The sequence below is a fragment of the Spinacia oleracea genome, chromosome 3 (assembly GCF_020520425.1).
Source record: "Spinacia oleracea cultivar Varoflay chromosome 3, BTI_SOV_V1, whole genome shotgun sequence".
Classification (NCBI taxonomy): domain Eukaryota; kingdom Viridiplantae; phylum Streptophyta; class Magnoliopsida; order Caryophyllales; family Amaranthaceae; genus Spinacia; species Spinacia oleracea.
Window position 1 is genome coordinate 117,160,124 of NC_079489.1, and position 17,221 is coordinate 117,177,344.

A 17,221-nucleotide genomic window follows, 5' to 3' on the forward strand; every position below is an offset into this window, starting at 1 on the left:
GATCATTTGATTTTATGTTCGTAGGATTTTCGACAGTTTTATCAATAATGGTCGAAATCTTATGTTTTTATAGTGAATTTCGCATGTAAAAGACGTTTTGAAATTTTGACAAAAATCAAAGATTTGTCGCCGAACCCAGAATTCCCAAATTCGAAGCCTAACTATGATTTTACGGAGATTTTAGTTTTTCGAATGCAAAATTTGTAATTTTTATGATGTTAAATTAAATATTTGCGAATCTTGTATGTAAATCTTGAATTTATGATTGAACTACTGTATATGTTTAACAATTTTATTGTCTAATTTTGTAAATTATACAACCTAATTTGTAATTATAATTAATTTGTTGAATTTCAAATAATTTAGAATTTGTTTTGAAATTCATAATTAATTGATAATTTAATTAGGATCCTATGATTAAAAACCACTATAAAACCTGTTAAAGTTGAAATTTTTTATAATTTTATGACCTAGATTTTAATCCCTAAGAAATCATGTAACCGAAAATTAATTTGAATAATAAATTTTTGTTTTTTCGCCCAAATTTAATGAAATTAGTATTGGTTATTAATTTGTGGTTAAATATAAATATAAAAGTTTTGATTTTTATGAATCGTTCACAATCTTGCACGCACGAAGCAATGGAAGTTAAGTGTTACCCTTAATGGGTGGTGCATTGTCATAAAACAACTCAGAACCATTAAGGCCCAAAACCAAACATTAAATAGTTTAGAAAACCCATTAACTAAAATTCAAAACCATACTATAATCATGACTAAAAATAAAAGTAGAGTTTATAAAGTACCGAAGTAGAAATGAACTCTCAAACATAATCCCCATGATAATTTCTCCCGCAAGTTATCTCTACAAACCTGTTTTATTAAGATCAACTCCCCAACAACGCAAATGCAATGATGGATCATCATAGGGTCATTAAGGCGAAGGCCATTATCGAAAGACATAAAGCACGAAGTCAGCAAAAGCTGAGTACAAACAAGCTAGAATAACATTCTATCCTAGCATGCTTCACTCAACGAATTAATAATCCACATACAAAAGCCATTTAATAAACCAGTAAACATGGAGACAAGACTCGACACTTGACACAACTCTTGACTCATAGTTTAATTAAGAAGTAGCTTCGAAATGGTAAAATAAAGTATCCTCAAAAGGAAAGAAAATGGTGATGGGAGCCAACCATACACCAAATAATAATAAGTCTGACTCCTACCGACAATCGGGCCATACCGACAGGAATTCCAGTGCATAAAAGCATAAAAAGAAGAATGAAATAACGTCTTGTATCATTCAAGGAGTACAAGTTTTCCTGCAAGACTCCCCCCATTGTTCATACTCAATGTATATACGTTCCAAGAGTTTTGAAGCTCATTCTGACTCTTATATAAGCTCTCAAGGTTTCTTCAGACCTTTTCCACCACAGATTGACTTCTCCCCTAAGGTAATAAACAACACTATTTACCCTAAGGTTCTCAGGACAGTTCACAGCTACTACAAGCTTATCAAACTCTCTTAACCAGCTCTCAAGTACACTTGGCCAATTTCCCCTTGGTACAAAGGAGGCTTACTTTGGGCCACCTTCTTAAACATTTCACCAGCTGGATCAAGCCCTTGGTTATTTCTATTCTGTGCTAAGTTCTGCACCACTTCAGCTAATTGCCTAACCACTTCGACAATCACTCGGGTAGCCATATTTTGTCTCCTGAGTAAAAGAAAAGACTAACTTTAATGAATAGGTTGGTCATGACATTACTAAAGTACCAAACAAGTCAGAACAACGACACATAAGTTCACACATAATTTCGAACATGGGGAAAGTGGCGCCACCCCTTGGCCCATTCCCATTATCGTTCGTATCATAAATTCAAGTGGTAGGATATTTTACCACCATACAAGTAGGATTTCATTGAAGAAATAGTAGTAAATCCCTTTGCGACAACCACTCAATTTAAGCATAACTTAGAACTTAAGGATAACGAAAAGAATTTAAATACTTTTTATTGCCACAATGTAAGAATCATACATCCTTTGTTTATTGTGCTACTATAATCCGTAAATAATAGGTAATCTAAACCATAAAAGAGTAGCTTTTATACTTTATTGATTGTTAGAACGAAAAATAACTAAGATATTACATAAGTTTAAATGCTAGAGTCATCTGGACGATCATTCCTTTCATTGTAGTACTCCGGAGTGAAGTCTTGATCATTAGGATCATCAAAGTCTTCTTCAAGGTCAGACTCATACTCCGTATCTTCATTATTATTCTATTGTAGACTACTATCGACCTCTTCATTGTCTTCAGACTCAACTTCAGTGTCATTAGAAATCTCAATTGTTGATTCAGGAATAGTGGGATTAGGATCTTCAATCTCAACAACATCATCATCACTGTCCTCATTAATATCTCCATCCATATCCTCATTTGTGGGGTTCTCCACATCACTATCATGCTCCATATGATAAACACTCTCTACCATTCTACCATCTTAAAAGAATTGCTCTGCGAGCTCTATAATAGTATTCATAACCTCCATGTCGTACTTCCATCTACCATCAGGAGTACCATACTTGAAGTAATTAGGAACACCACTCTCAGAATGCATATCATGGAAGCGATTCTTAATCTCTATATATGAGTTTCTATGAGGTAAGAAATGAATCACCATCTTAGCCATAACATCTTTATTCCTTAGATCATACAAATGCTTGGTTGAGGCGAAATAGTTGCATGCAAACTCAATTTTCTTCACATAGATGTGTGAGTCTCACAATCTAACTTCTCTAGAGTTCCTAGGTCGGCGAACTTTGAAATAAACATTTTCTCACCTGAAACACACAACTTAAAGTCTTACTAGCGCGTTCCCAACAATAAAACAATTCCCCCAAAGAATAGTTCACATAATTAACGCGCAATTACGTGTTTAATCATGAATTATGATGCAATTAATCACATAAAGCAAAACAAAACATAATCGCACTTGAATACATAATGCATAACAAATGCTCCTCACATAACATTTAATTAAATGCACACTTAAATTAAATGCCCTTCTCAATCTACCCTTTTCTCACTTGAAAAAGAATAACAATTTTCAAAATTAATTAAATAAATAACTTCAAATATAAGAGAAATTATTAAAATTAAGATCGAAAATTAAAATAAATAATCGAATAATTTAATTAGCTTTATTCGAATTTTTCTTAAAATATTTAAATAAATAAATAATTCGGATGATTTTTTTTATTTTTTTTTATTTTTTTGAAAATTCGGAAATTCCGAGAAAAAGAAAAGAAAATTCGAAAATAATTCGAATGAATTTCGAATAAATTCCCAATTAATTAAAAATAATTAAAATCCGAAATTTCAAATTAAATTTGAATAACTTAAAATAATTGGTATTTGAATTTTCAAAATATTGAGTACTCAAAATAGCATTTTGACTTTAGGAAAATAATTTTCAAAAATTCTAAAGTTTCGCAACAAGTAGTCTTTTTTAAAAAAAAAAATCGTAGTTTAAGGAATTACCACCTTGCATTATTAATTAATGCAAAGCAACTCTCAAACTAGAGCTGTGCAAATACCACTTTGTAGTATAAATTACTAGAAAGCAGCCTTAGGCTCATGATTAGCACTTTGTAACACCCTAATAATTCCTTGCTTTTTATAAAACATTTTCCAACTTAAAACAAAGGAATTACCAAGATATTACCGCCACCGTGATAACGGCTAAGGCTATTTACCAGAATTACGCAGTGGAATTTAACTAACTTTCAAACACAATAAATAGTTAATGGTCATAAAACAACTTGGAACCATTAAGGCCCAAAACCAAACATTAAATAGTTTAGAAAATCCATTAACTAAGATTCAAAACCATACTATAGTCATGACTAAAAATAAAAGTAGAGTTTATAAAGTACGGAAGTAGAAATGAACTCTCAAACATAATCCCCATGAGAACTTCTCCCGCAAGTTATCTCCACAAACCTGTTTTATTAAGATCTACTCCCCAACAACGCAAATGCAATGATGGATCATCATAGGGTCATTAAGGAGAAGGCCATGAGCGAAAGACATAAAGCACGAAGTCAGCAAAAGCTGAGTACGAACAAGCTAGAATAATATTCTATCCTAAAATGCTTCACTCAACGAATTAATAATCCACATGCAAAAGCCATTTTTTAAACCAGTAAACATGGAGACAAGACTCGACACTTGACACAACTCTTGACTCACAATTTAATTAAGAAGTAGCTTCGAACGGGTAAAATAAAGTATCCTCAAAAGGAAAGAAAAGGATGATGGGAGCCAACCATACATCAAATAATAATAAGTCAGACTCCTACCGATAGTCGGGCCATACCGACAGGAATTCTAGTGCATAAAAGCATAAAAAGAAGAATGAAACTACGTCTTGTGTCATTCAAGGAGTACAAGTTTTCCGGCAAGACTCCCCCCCATTGTTCATACTCAAGGTATATACGTTCCAAGAGTTTTGAAGCTCATTCTGAGTTGCACTTTACGTTAATTAATATTTTATGTACAAGGCGACTCAAGACTCAACAACAAAGCAAGCAGTCAAACATAAACACTTCATTTTAATCCTTTAGTACTTGTGATCAAACATAAGACTCAAGTGATATTACTCCCATTGTTCCTTCTCAAAACACTGTTTGAGATAACCCGACATTGCCTGTTAACAAGCGGGGTGTGCCCATAGCACGAATAGTCCTTAGTTCAATTCACATAGACTTCCCTAACATATTCTACACGGCGATAGAATAAATAATGCACTGAGGCATAAACGCTTGGCTCAAAGTATGCTAGACACTCTATACAATAGCATAAACATAACTTGCATGCGAAACACTCATACATGCATATCAAATTGAACAACATGCTTGACATAATTCAGCGATTATTAAAGATCACAAAATAACTGTTCACAAAGCTTCATAAAGCATTAACAATCCATAACATGCTCGTTCACGTAGATTACATAGATTCAATAATAATTCCCAACATGCATGTTCACACATCAAACATGAATTCTCAACACTTTAAGCTCACATGATTCACAATCAATACACATCATATAATCCTCATGGAATAGTAATGAGTGAAATTTATGTCACTTAAAATGGCGTCGTTACTGGGGACTACGATTTGCATTAGTTTGTGTTAGTTTGACGAGTCTAGGTCATTGTGCATAGTCTTTTACTTTGTGTTGTTTTCTTCTTATTTTTGAAAATTTTTGCAAATATTTGGCAACTATCTCTATCCCTCAAAATGATGAATCGTATACACTTGATGATTTCACGTCTCTCCACCATGAGCTTCTTCATAATGAGTTCCTTAATGCTTTGCAATCCAAGTCGGTCATTTCATTGTCCGAGTTTCGTATTTTTATAGCTCACTTAGATTGCCAAGAAGAACTTAAAATGGATTCTTCCATTATGGAATTTGAGGTTGCATCTCAATCTTTTGTAAAAGGAATGAGTGAAGTCTCTAGCCTTCTAAATGAATCCATTCGGGATGCTTCATGTAGAAGAGATGAATTTGAGGCTAACTTGCCACCTATGATGCATGATATTGAGCAATTGAGTATTGGGGATTACATTCCCACTCATTCCTCCTTGAATGAATGCTTCGATGATGGTGATGAAAAGCCCTTTGCTCCATTTTGTTTCCAAGTGTCCAAATCGATTCTAATTGAGCGTAAATGTAAATTTGCCAACCAAAAAGAGTTTTTGAGGAGAGTTTGCCTATTCCTTTTTCGTTTCCTTATTTTGATCCTTCTTTTTCTTAATTTCTTGTTTTTTTCTTTTGATCCTTCTTCTTTTAGGCATCCTTCTCCTCATTGGCATTGAGTTCTATCATACTCTATGCATGAATCGCATATTGTCATTGCGTATGATTTATCTAATGAAATGTGTGCTAGTGCATATGATAAACTCTTGCGATCATTGACTTGGTATTTACTAGAAAGGTCATGCTTGAGACCTTAAACAAGCCTTTCTCGGGAAGTAACCCGTGTTTTAATTCTTTCATTTTCTTATTTCATTTGAATTTTACTTATTTCTCTTTTCAATTCTTGATCTTGTTTTAGGTACTTAAGTGGAATAAGGGCTCATTTTCGATAGCATAAGGAAAGAAAAGCACGATTTTGGAGAAAGTTGACTACAAATGGAGAAATTGGGTCATTTGTGGGTATTTACACCCACCCACTATCTGGTAGTGTCCTTCCTCTTCCTCTTTTCATTACTCCATGGGTTGATTGGCATATGACTTGTTGAGGCTTGAGGTTGGATCATTGAAAATGTTGATTTGGTTGACTCCATTTCTCTTTCTCTAATGTGTTGTGATTTGCGAAACTATGTATATTGGTTGAATGCGTGTTTTCTCCCCCCCCCCTCCCTTCTCTTGAGTGTTTGTTTCAAGCATTGAGGACAATGCTTAATTCTAGCTTGGGGGAGTTTCTTTTCATTTTTTTATATAAAGTCAAAATCAAAAAAATTTCTTTATTTCTTTCATTTTATTTATCTTTTCTTTCAATTTTTTTTGTTAAATAGTAAAAAAAAAATCCAAAAAAAAGTCTCAAGTGATTGAATAAAAGCACTAAAAAGGATTTGCTCGTCCCAAGGAAGAATCTTGATGATTTTTAATGTGGATTCCCTTGCTTGTTATTTGGATAATTGAGTAGACGTATTTCCGTTTGATATTTGCATGTGTGAGTTGAAGGAAATAATGCCCTTGGTCCAAGTATGCATTCAATGTTAAGTCTAATAAATGCGGTTCAGTATTAATTAACAAGTTAATAATTCAGTGAGATCAAGTGAGCTGAATGCCTAGCTAGAGGCCGCTTCAGTTCAAGTGGAATTAATGATATTAATCCACAGCTTACTCTTGACTGAACCCGTAAGGTCACACAAATAGTACGCAAACGGATCAAGTATTTAATGCCATTAAATACTCTATCTATGGATATTCGGAATCGACGGATCTTGGTTTCAGTGGGAGCTGAGATTGTCACAAGCAAGTGAATACTCCAGAAACGATGATATTGCCGGAAACGGAAATATGGATCGTATCGGAAATATAAATATTATCCAAGTCGTAGATGTTGCCGGAAACGGAAACATGGTACGTATGGGAAAATATTATCGGAAATGGAAATATTGCCGGAATCGGAAATATTGCCGGAAACGGAAATATTGTCAGAATCGGAAATATTATCGGAATCGGAAAATAATTCCGGAAACGGAAATATTAAATATTTGTTCGAAACGGAAATTAATTCCGGAATCGGAAATATTAAATATTGTTCATATCGGAAATGAATTCCGAAATCGGGAATTTAATCAGAAGCGTATCGTACGAATTAGCGTCGGACGAGGCTCGCTAGACGAAGGCCCAGCACGAAGCCAGGCCATCGCCCAGCAAGCCACACGCATCACCAACACACGCCAAGCCTCGACCAGGCCCAGCGCAAGCCAGGCCCAGCCGAAGCCATGGGCGCGCGCGGACAGCAGCATGGGCCGAGCGCTGTGCGCTCAGCGTGGGCCGCAAGGCCTGCGCGGGTGTACGGTGCTCGTGCGATGCTCGTGTGCAAATCCTAAAGCTATCGGGATTCGATAAAAGATTAAATCCTAAACCTATTAGATAAAGTTTATTTAATAGAGTCCTAGCAGGATTCTAATTAAATTAATTAGTATCCTAATAGGATTCCATTTCCTCTTCCATACCTCTATAAATAAGTGCCTAGGGTCATTATTTACAGACACGATTGAAGTATTCTAAAGGGTAAGTTTTTGAAAGAAAAATTCAACCATACACTTGCACTAACCTAGCCGAAAATCTATACTACCTTAAGGGCAATTCTAGTTGGTCTAACTTGAGGCGGATCCGGACGTACTGTGGACTATCTACGGAGGGACGACACTTGGAGTCCTAAAGACTTGTTCTTGTTCGGTTCGGGCGCAGCTAGGGAGGGCACGCAACAAAGTGTATGCATCTAAACTATGCTAAATGATTATGTGTAAATAATATGCTTTACTGGCTTTATGGTTTTTCCGCATGATTTATGTATTATCATATGTATCATAACCTAACAGTGGTATCACGAGCCTCTTATTATTTTCATAATCTAAATTTCATAAACATGGTTAAATATTAAAAATTTGCAAGAATTAAAAGGGGTGATTAATTTTCGTAATTGTTAATTAATTGCAAATTGCGTTTATTTAATTATACGTACGCAGTTTTTCGGCAGTTTCTTCGTTACTCATCCAAATCGAGTGATTTTTGTGTCAATTCCACATGTAAAAGGCATTCTAAAATTTTGACAAAAAGAATTTTTTTCGGCCGAACCCAGTATTCTCAAATTCGAAGCCTAACTATGACTTTTCGGAGGTTTTAGTTTTTCGAACGCAAAATTTTGTAAATTTAAGATGTTAAATTAAATATTTGCGATTCTTGTTGTTAAATCTTGAATTTTTTATTAACCTACTGTATATGTTTAACAAGTTTGAATGCCTAGCCTTGTTAATTATGCAATCTAATTTGTAATTATGATTAATTTGTTGAAAATTGGAATAATTTAGAATTAATTTGATTTTCATAATTAATTAATAATTTAATTAGATACCTATGATTAAAAACCACCATAAAAATTGTAAATTTGTGTTAAATTTTAAATTTTTATGACCTAGATTTGAATCCATGTTAATCGGAAATCAATTAATTAAGGCAAATTTGCCAAAAAGGACCTTTTATAACTCAAATGTTGCAAGAAAGGACCTTATATAAATTTTTTGTGAAAACACACCTTAAAGTAATTTTTTTTGCGAGAAAGGACCTAAGGAAAGTTTCCGGCATTGACTGAGCTTTTCCGGCCATTGACTTGCAACGTGAGCAGCACGTGTGGCTTACGTTGGCTAAAGACATTGATTTTCCCGAGTCTTGAATTTTCAAACTTGATTTTATTTCGATTTTTTTTTTCAACTTTAGGTTTTAAAGCTTAGAATTTTGGAGGAAAATTGGGTGTGATTAGCAAAATCAAGTCACACGTGCTTCTCACGTGCAAGTCAATGGCCGAAAAAGCTCAGTCAATGCCGGAAATTTACTTTTGGTTGTCTTTCGCAAAAAAAAATTACATTAGGGTGTGATTTCACAAAAAAAAATTATATAAGGTCCTTTCTCGCAAAAAAAATTTACATTAAGGTGTGATTTCACAAAAAAAATTATATAAGGTCCTTTCTCGCAAAATTTGGGTTATAAAAGGTCCTTTTTAACTAAATTGCCATTAATTAATAAATTTTCGATTTTTCGCCCTAAAATTATGAAATTAATATGATTTATTAATTTGTCATTAATTTTGAAAATAAAATTTTTAATTTTTATGCGATTCGCTCATATAACTTGCACGCACAAAGCAATGGACGCTACGTGTTACCCTTAAGGGGTGTTGTATAGTGCGGGCATGCGACGACGAGCAAGGGAGCTCGTCGCCCATGCGGTACGAATGCAATGAGCAAGGCTATGGTGCACGAGCACAAGGCAGCAGCCCTGCCTTGTGTCGTGTGCTATGTGCGATGGGCGAGTGGGCAAGGGTGAGGAACAAGGCAGCGAGCAGTCGCGTGCAACGCGCACTGCCTCGCGCAGCGACCGAAGCCTCGCGCGCAGCGAGCGCTAGCTCGCGTGCGACGAGCGCTACGCCTGCATCGAAGCCTCGCGCGCAGCGAGCGCTGGCTCGCGTGCGACGAGCGCTGGCGCGCGCCCAGCGATGGTGAGCAGCGAGCGTGCTTCGATGATGCCTTGCGATGGTGAGCAGCAGCAGATGCGACGCAGCACATAGGCTGCGCGCACATGGCCAGCGATGGCTGCGTGCGTGTGGCCTATGGCTGTGCGTTGCGTGGTGATGTTGCGTACCTTGTGTTACGATTAGATCGTTTTAAAATTTTAATTTGAAATTTTCAGTTTATGTAATTTGAATTAATTTTAAAATTAATAATTTAAATTATTTTCTTGGATTTTAATTTTGAATATTATAATTATAATAAATTTCATTTATTCTAATTATTTTACTAAAATTAAAATCATGAATTAATTTAAATACGACTGAAAATAAATTAAATATGTGGACTCAATTATAAATTTATATGAGCTTTAAATTTTAATTAAATTTGTATGTTTCCGGTTAGACTAGAAATACATTTTTATAAAATTAGTAAAGCATATGAATTTATTGGTTTAAGTGGGAGCCCTTTTAGTCATAAATTCTTGATTAGGTCTACAAATCCTTAAGCTTAAAACAACTTGATTAGAATTAATAAGGAATGAATAATTTGTAGATTATTGGTGCCCTTGATTAATTGCTGCAAATATTTATGTGATGCATAACGTGTTTTACTAACCATCTATGTGGGCCATTCATGATAATGAATGGGTGAATGGTATATATTGTATATGTACTGTTTTGCAGATTATGAAGTGACTAGTATGGCCCAAATAGGATAGAAAATATGGTCTGTGTACCATTAATTTGAATGTAATTGGCCTAAAGTACCAAAATTGTTTTTCAATTCAAATATGGTCTGCGTACCATCAAATAGTTGTAATTAGTTTAATTATAGCTTATCCTATTTGAAGAAAATGGTGCCTCCCATGGAGATTTTCGAGACGGACTTTGAAGTTGAAGCTTCAAGATGAAGTCGGGCCATACTAGATCACATTTATCTTATGCATGCTTTAAGTTATTTATTGCTTTAAATATGTCTTAATTATGCATGAGATTGTGGCTTGATTATGTTGCATGATTAAGGATTTTAGTTCACTTAAAATCTAACCAACATAGTAAGAGCCTTAAGTTCCAAACTTAAAAATTGAGTTAAAAGGTGCCATGCCAAAATATACACTTGCTTGGATATCCTTTACATCAATCTAGTAATAGTTTTCGCTCAGCAAGGTGTTACTTATTGGTCCTAAAGGGGCAAGGTACACAAATAATTGTGAGTACATGTTAGTTTTGGTGAAACTCAACGATATAAGTAAGGAGTCCTTTTATGTCGTGGCAAAATCGATAGGTTTACCTAATAAGTTCTTAGACGTACCTATCAACCAAGAGTAGTTTCTAGACTATTAGCAAAAGGTTTTTGCTTACCTAAAATGTTTTAGGATTGAGTCGACAAACTGTGCTTAATTATTTAATGGTTTTAGGGTCTTGGAATCATTTTATTCACACCTGCCGGAACAATAAATTCGAATAAAATGCTAATGACTTGTTTAAATTGCATGATTGCTTTAATTTTCAAGTTATTACTCATGATAAATGTTGAGACTTTGCATGCTTCAATGTATGTTTTAATTATTGTTTATAATTAAATATCTTGCACTGCAATAAATCCTTTTAGAAAGGTAACAGTAAATTTCCTCGATTGGTAGTGAATCCAAGAACGATTCACGGAAATGAGAGAAAGTGAGCAATTTAAAATGTACGTTTCTTATATCGACTTTTATGGTTGTTTTCGAATATCAAAATCGAATGGCAAACCAATTGGTGCTTGTGAATTCAAAATACACTGTAGTTTTGAGATCATAAAGCATTGAGTTTAAAACGCTCAGCTATACCAATGGTTAACAACCTAATATCTTTGTCCATTTAATTCTCGAATGAGTCTAGTCCCTAGACATTCGAATAGATCGATGCTTAGAGAACTTTAGAAGCTTCTGGTAAGAATCATCTAGTTGAAACAAAATATTCAACATAAATTAAATGGTAAAAACCTTGTTGGAGTGACATTGGACATGTCTAACAAAGTATAAAAGTCAACACTAAAGAATTCAATTCTTAAGACTATAAGAAAGGGTACAAGAAATAGGAAAACAAAGGAACAAATGAAAGGAATTTACGATTCCGTTTCTACCTATAAGTTTATGTTTAAAGAGAAGTGACCTAGAAATCAAACTTCCTTGGTATCATATACCGCTTGAGGTTCTTACTTCGGTAATAACTCAAACAATGGAAGCTAGGCTACACTAATGACCTACAAGTGGGAAATGAAGCATGGCAATGCTACATTAGTTGTAGGGTCATCTAGTGTAATACCCCGAAATTTTAAACTCGATTTATTAAAATTAAAAAAAAATATTTATCAACTTAATTTCGTTTTTAATTAAATTACGAATAATCGAATTTCGTTATTTTAATCGTTTTTACGAATTATTTTGAACGATAAATTTATAAACGAAAATTTATTTATTTTTCGTTAACGACATTTTTTATTAAGAATTATTTTAACTAAACATTTCCATTTTTAGTAGCTTCCAAAAATAGCAACAAATTTCAGAAATTTTAGCCTAATCTTGTGAAATGACCGAAATGCCCTAAAGAACAAAACTCCATTTTTCCTTCTCCTTTTTCCTGTTTTTCACGTGAACCAGAAGAGGGAGAAGTTGACTTCTCCTCTCCTTCTTCCCCTCCCTGAAATTGAGCCACGTAAATGGCAAACTTCAAGTTCTCTTTCTCTTCTTCTTCCTTTACAAACCCAGCCATCAGAACTGATTCCCTCAACCAAAAATCAAGATCAAAAACTTCAATTTCACTCCCTTCTCCTTCCTGTAATTTCGAACCACCGCAAACACCACCGCAACCACCGGCTACCACCACTGCCACCTCCGTCCAGCACAGCAAACCACCCTAACCACCTTCGCCCCGCGGCACCACCGCACGCACCACCTCCTTCCCTCTCCCTCTTCCTTTCCCCCGCGCGCATCCCCTGCCCCTTCCCCTGCTTCCTCCTCCCTCGCCCCGCCGCACCAACACCACACCACACACCACCAACTCCAGTCACCCTCACCACCTCGCCAACCACCTCCACCATCAATTCCGGCGAGCCACCGCCCGAAACCACCTTGAAACACCCTCGAATTTTCCCCTGTTTCGCCCACTTCGCGCTTCATTTTCTCGCCCCCTCGCCGCTCCGCCACCACCAAACCACAGCCATCACCGTCGCCCTCGTCGTCGAGCCACCCCAGCCAACCTCCCTTCCTCCCTCCTCTTTCTCCTCCTCCTCGTGCATCCCTTCTCCCCTCCCCTGTCCCGCACCCTGCTCCCAGAAAACCAAAACCAAATTTTGGTTTTCTTTGGTTTTACTCTCCTTTAAAAACCCACAATTAAATTGGGCCATCTTATTTGGGCTTTTGGGTAAGGAACTCTCTTATTATTTCAGATTTTCAGATTTTCGAATTTATTTAGTTCCATGTTTTAATAAATTTCTATGATGAAATTATTTAATAATAGATTGTTATTATTTTTCAGGTTTAATTATCGATTTTACTAAAATAAATTAAAGGCTTTATTTAACAATAATGAAATTCAAATGAAAATCGGTTTATGAATATAAATATATATATTTCGATTGAAATTTCGATTAATAATATTTTCAATAAATTTAGAAATTATATTTTTATTAAAATTCATTATTTATTCATAACTTATAAATTTATTTCTAAACTATTGATTTTAGATTATTCATCGATCTAGTACTAATTCAGTAAATTCCCATTTTGAAAGAAACTGGACTCGGAGCTCAGGACGAACGAACCAACGAAAACCCTTAGCAAATCGCGGAAGTGAGGTAACGGCTATTGCTAGTACCCGCAATCCCCTTATAAAAGTATTATGAAATCATGACGTTATGATTGAATTTAAGAATTAAATGTTTCGATGTGTTTTATGGATTGTGGGATGAAATATGATTTGTTTGGATTGTTTATTATAATATGATTTGATTAAGTTTTCTCATAAAATTATGTTTATGAAATGCTTTGAAAGAAATGATATGTTTATTGATCCCAGGATCAAAATGATGTTTTATGAGCTAAATGAGTTATGTTATTTCGAATTGAAATACAAGCCCAGGCTTGGTAAAATTACATAAAACATGATAAAATGAAAGTGAAAGACCTGGTTTGTCTGGCGGTATATAAACTACCATCTTCCTATCTATCGGTCATGCATGCACCACGGACACCTGTCCACCCATGGATTACGAGCCCAGGCTCCCATGGTTTATGAGCCCAGGCTCAGGGCCCAGGCCCATGTTACGATGATGAGCCCAGGCTCAGGGCCCAGGCCCAGTGGAGAATTCCTTCACGGTTCGTACTTGCCGACAACTAGCATGTTAAATTGCAAAGTTTATAAATGAATTAAATATGATGTTTTATTAAATGTTTTACTTATTTCTATTCTCCCTGTGTTATTAAATAAAATGAGTTGAAATGAATTTACGTTGCTAGGGTAGTTGTTACTGAGTCTTCGGCTCACCGTTTCGTTTTCTGTTTTAGGTACTGATGGGGACGATGGACACGAGTAGTGGCGAGGAATTTCACGTTAATAATATTCACCTAGTTTATGCTTAAAGTTTTAATAGTTTTAATTAAAGACTTTTAGTAAGTTATGTACTTTTATTTTGATAATATAAAGGATTATTATATATATTTTGGAGTATTTAATGGCTTATGATTAATGTTTGCCTTGTAATTTCCAAAAAGGAAGTTACGGCAGGTAATGCCCTGACCAATTAGGTTAATTCCGCTGCTAATTATGCTTTAATAATTGAATTAGAGGTCGGGGCGTTACAGTTTGGTATCAGAGCAAAGGTTCTGGACCATAAGTGCTAAGCCTTACGGGTTTTGGCACGAATAGAATTCATTAGGCTTTAAGTGAAGAATTTTAAGGAATGAGTTAAAAAGAATGTTCTAAAATCTTGCTAAGTTAAAATGAATATGAGTGTGAGTGTAGGAACGGGATCAAAGGGTTTATTTTATATTATTATTTCGTTTCAATCTGATAAGATATGTTATGCAGAATGTCGACCATTGATGCTATCAACGATGTTACCAACGGAGCTCGCAACGAGCATCATGTTCACGATGATAACGACATTACTCACGAGGAGTATGTCCATGTTAATGGCCATGAGGAAAGGATGGAACGATTGGAAAATGTGAGTGCAATGTTGGCCGAATTAGTCCATGATTCTCGGAAAAAGAAAGATGTTAGTGGGAACGAGAGCGCAACGATGTTCAAGAACTTTTCGTCGCTTAACCCACCGTCCTATGATGGCAAGCCCGATCCAGTTGAGTTCGAGGATTGGATAAGTCGCATTGATCAGTTGTTTGAAACCCTGCAATGCCCTGAGAAATGGAGAGTTGATTTCGCAGTGTTCTACTTGACGGGTCAAGCAGGATTATGGTGGAAAGTTAACAAGGAACGAAAGAATGGGTCTGGATTTGGTTGGAACGAGCTACAAAAGTTAATGAGAGACAAGTTTTACCCACCATCCCTGAGGAAACAAAAAGAAGATGAATTTCTACACTTGCAACAAGGAAAAATGAGCGTGTTGGAATACGCAAATAAGTTCATGGAGTTGTCAAGGTTTGCACCAGACCTGGTGACGACAGAGCAGTCCAGGATGAACCGTTTCGAGCGAGGCCTGCACCTTAAGTACCAGGATAGGTTGTCCACTCAGAGGTTTACTTCATACCAGGATATGGTTGATATCGCAGCTAATGTAGAGAGAGTGGTACTGCTTCGAGAAGCGAAGAATGTTGGGTATAAAAGGAGAAATGAAAACCAGAGTCAAGGAGGAGCAAAGAAGCCTAACCAAGGCTATCAGGGAAACCAAAGGAGGAACGATGTTGGAAACAAAGGACAAGGTTATCGTGGAAACCAGAATAATATGGCGCAAGAATGTGCCAAATGTGGGAGAAGAGGCCACATCGAGAGTGAATGCCGTGTAGGATCGAACACTTGTTTTCGATGTGGGAGCCATGATCATTACATCAGAGATTGTCCGAAGCAGGTAACCCCAACCTTGAGAGGACCAGTTTCAACTAACAACGATCGTGGTCGGAACAACAACAACACAGGAGGTTCAAACCGCAACCCACCCCGACCACCGCCAGCTGGAAGAGTTTTTGTGATGAGACAGGATGAGGCAGATGAGAATGATAATGTTATCACCGGTACTTTCTCTATCCATTCTTTAGCAGCCCATGTTCTTTTTGATTCTGGAGCTTCACATTCCTTTATTTCTCCATTGTTTGCAAAGTATTTAAATTTGAAACCATGTTGTGACTTTCATGCTATGAGTGTTTCCCTTCCAAGTGGAGAAATTGTGAAATGTAGGACCTTGTATAAGGATTGCCCTATCATAATAGAGAAAGTAGAGTTTCTAGCAGACTTAATAGTTTTTGACCTATCTGAATTTGATGTAATCTTGGGAATGAATTGGTTGACTAAGTACGAAGCTAACCTTAATTGTTCGAGGCAAAGTGTGACCCTTATAACGCCAGATGGAGATAGAGTTTCATTCCATAAGTTAGTAAGAAAACCAACGATTCAAATTGTCCATGCTTTGAGAGCACATAAAATGATTGAGAGTGGTTTATCTGGTTATCTGTGTAGTGTTATTGACTTAAATACCTCTGGACCTTCCATTACCGACATACCTGTTGTTTGTGAGTACCCACATGTTTTTCCAGAAGAAATACCTAGTATGCCCCCACCAAGAGAATTAGATTTCAGCATTGAATTAATTCCGGGATCCACCCCTATTTCTAAGGCACCATATAGAATGGCACCAGCTGAGTTACAAGAATTAAAGAAACAATTAGATGAGTTACTTGAAAAAGGGTATATTCGACCTAGTGTTTCACCTTGGGGAGCCCCTGTCTTGTTTGTGAAGAAAAAGGACGGAACTATGAGGCTATGCATAGATTATCGAGAGTTAAACAAGACTACCATTAAGAATAAGTATCCCTTACCCCGTATTGATGATTTGTTTGACCAACTTCGAGGTGCAAAAGTGTTTTCTAAGATTGATTTGAGGTCAGGTTACCATCAACTTCGAATTAAACCCGAGGATATTCCAAAGACAGCCTTTAGAACCAGATATGGTCACTATGAGTTTGTTGTGATGCCTTTTGGATTAACCAATGCGCCAGCTGTATTTATGGATTTGATGAACCGTATTTTTAAACCATACCTTGATAAGTTTGTAGTTGTTTTCATTGATGATATTTTGATATATTCTAAGAGTAATGAGGAACACGAAGAGCATCTGAGAAAAGTGTTAGATATGTTGATTGAAAACCAGTTATATGCTAAGTTGTCGAAATGTGAATTCTGGCTTA

At 35.8% G+C, this 17,221-nt stretch overlaps 1 protein-coding gene and 1 long non-coding RNA gene across 2 annotated transcripts; both read left to right on the forward strand.

Moving 5' to 3' along the window:
• Positions 1-12,571: 12,571 nt before the first annotated feature.
• Positions 12,572-14,533, forward strand: LOC130469315 (uncharacterized). The gene is made up of 3 exons (XR_008929772.1): positions 12,572-13,226; positions 13,596-13,659; positions 14,369-14,533. It is a non-coding gene; the product is annotated as an uncharacterized lncRNA (long non-coding RNA).
• A 359-nt stretch (positions 14,534-14,892) lies between these two features.
• LOC130470016 (uncharacterized) lies at positions 14,893-16,243 on the forward strand. Its single transcript, XM_056839569.1, has 2 exons — positions 14,893-15,325; positions 16,215-16,243. The coding sequence occupies exons 1-2, from the start codon at positions 14,893-14,895 to the stop codon at positions 16,241-16,243; spliced, it is 462 nt and encodes a 153-aa protein (XP_056695547.1).
• The last annotated feature ends 978 nt before the right edge of the window (positions 16,244-17,221 follow it).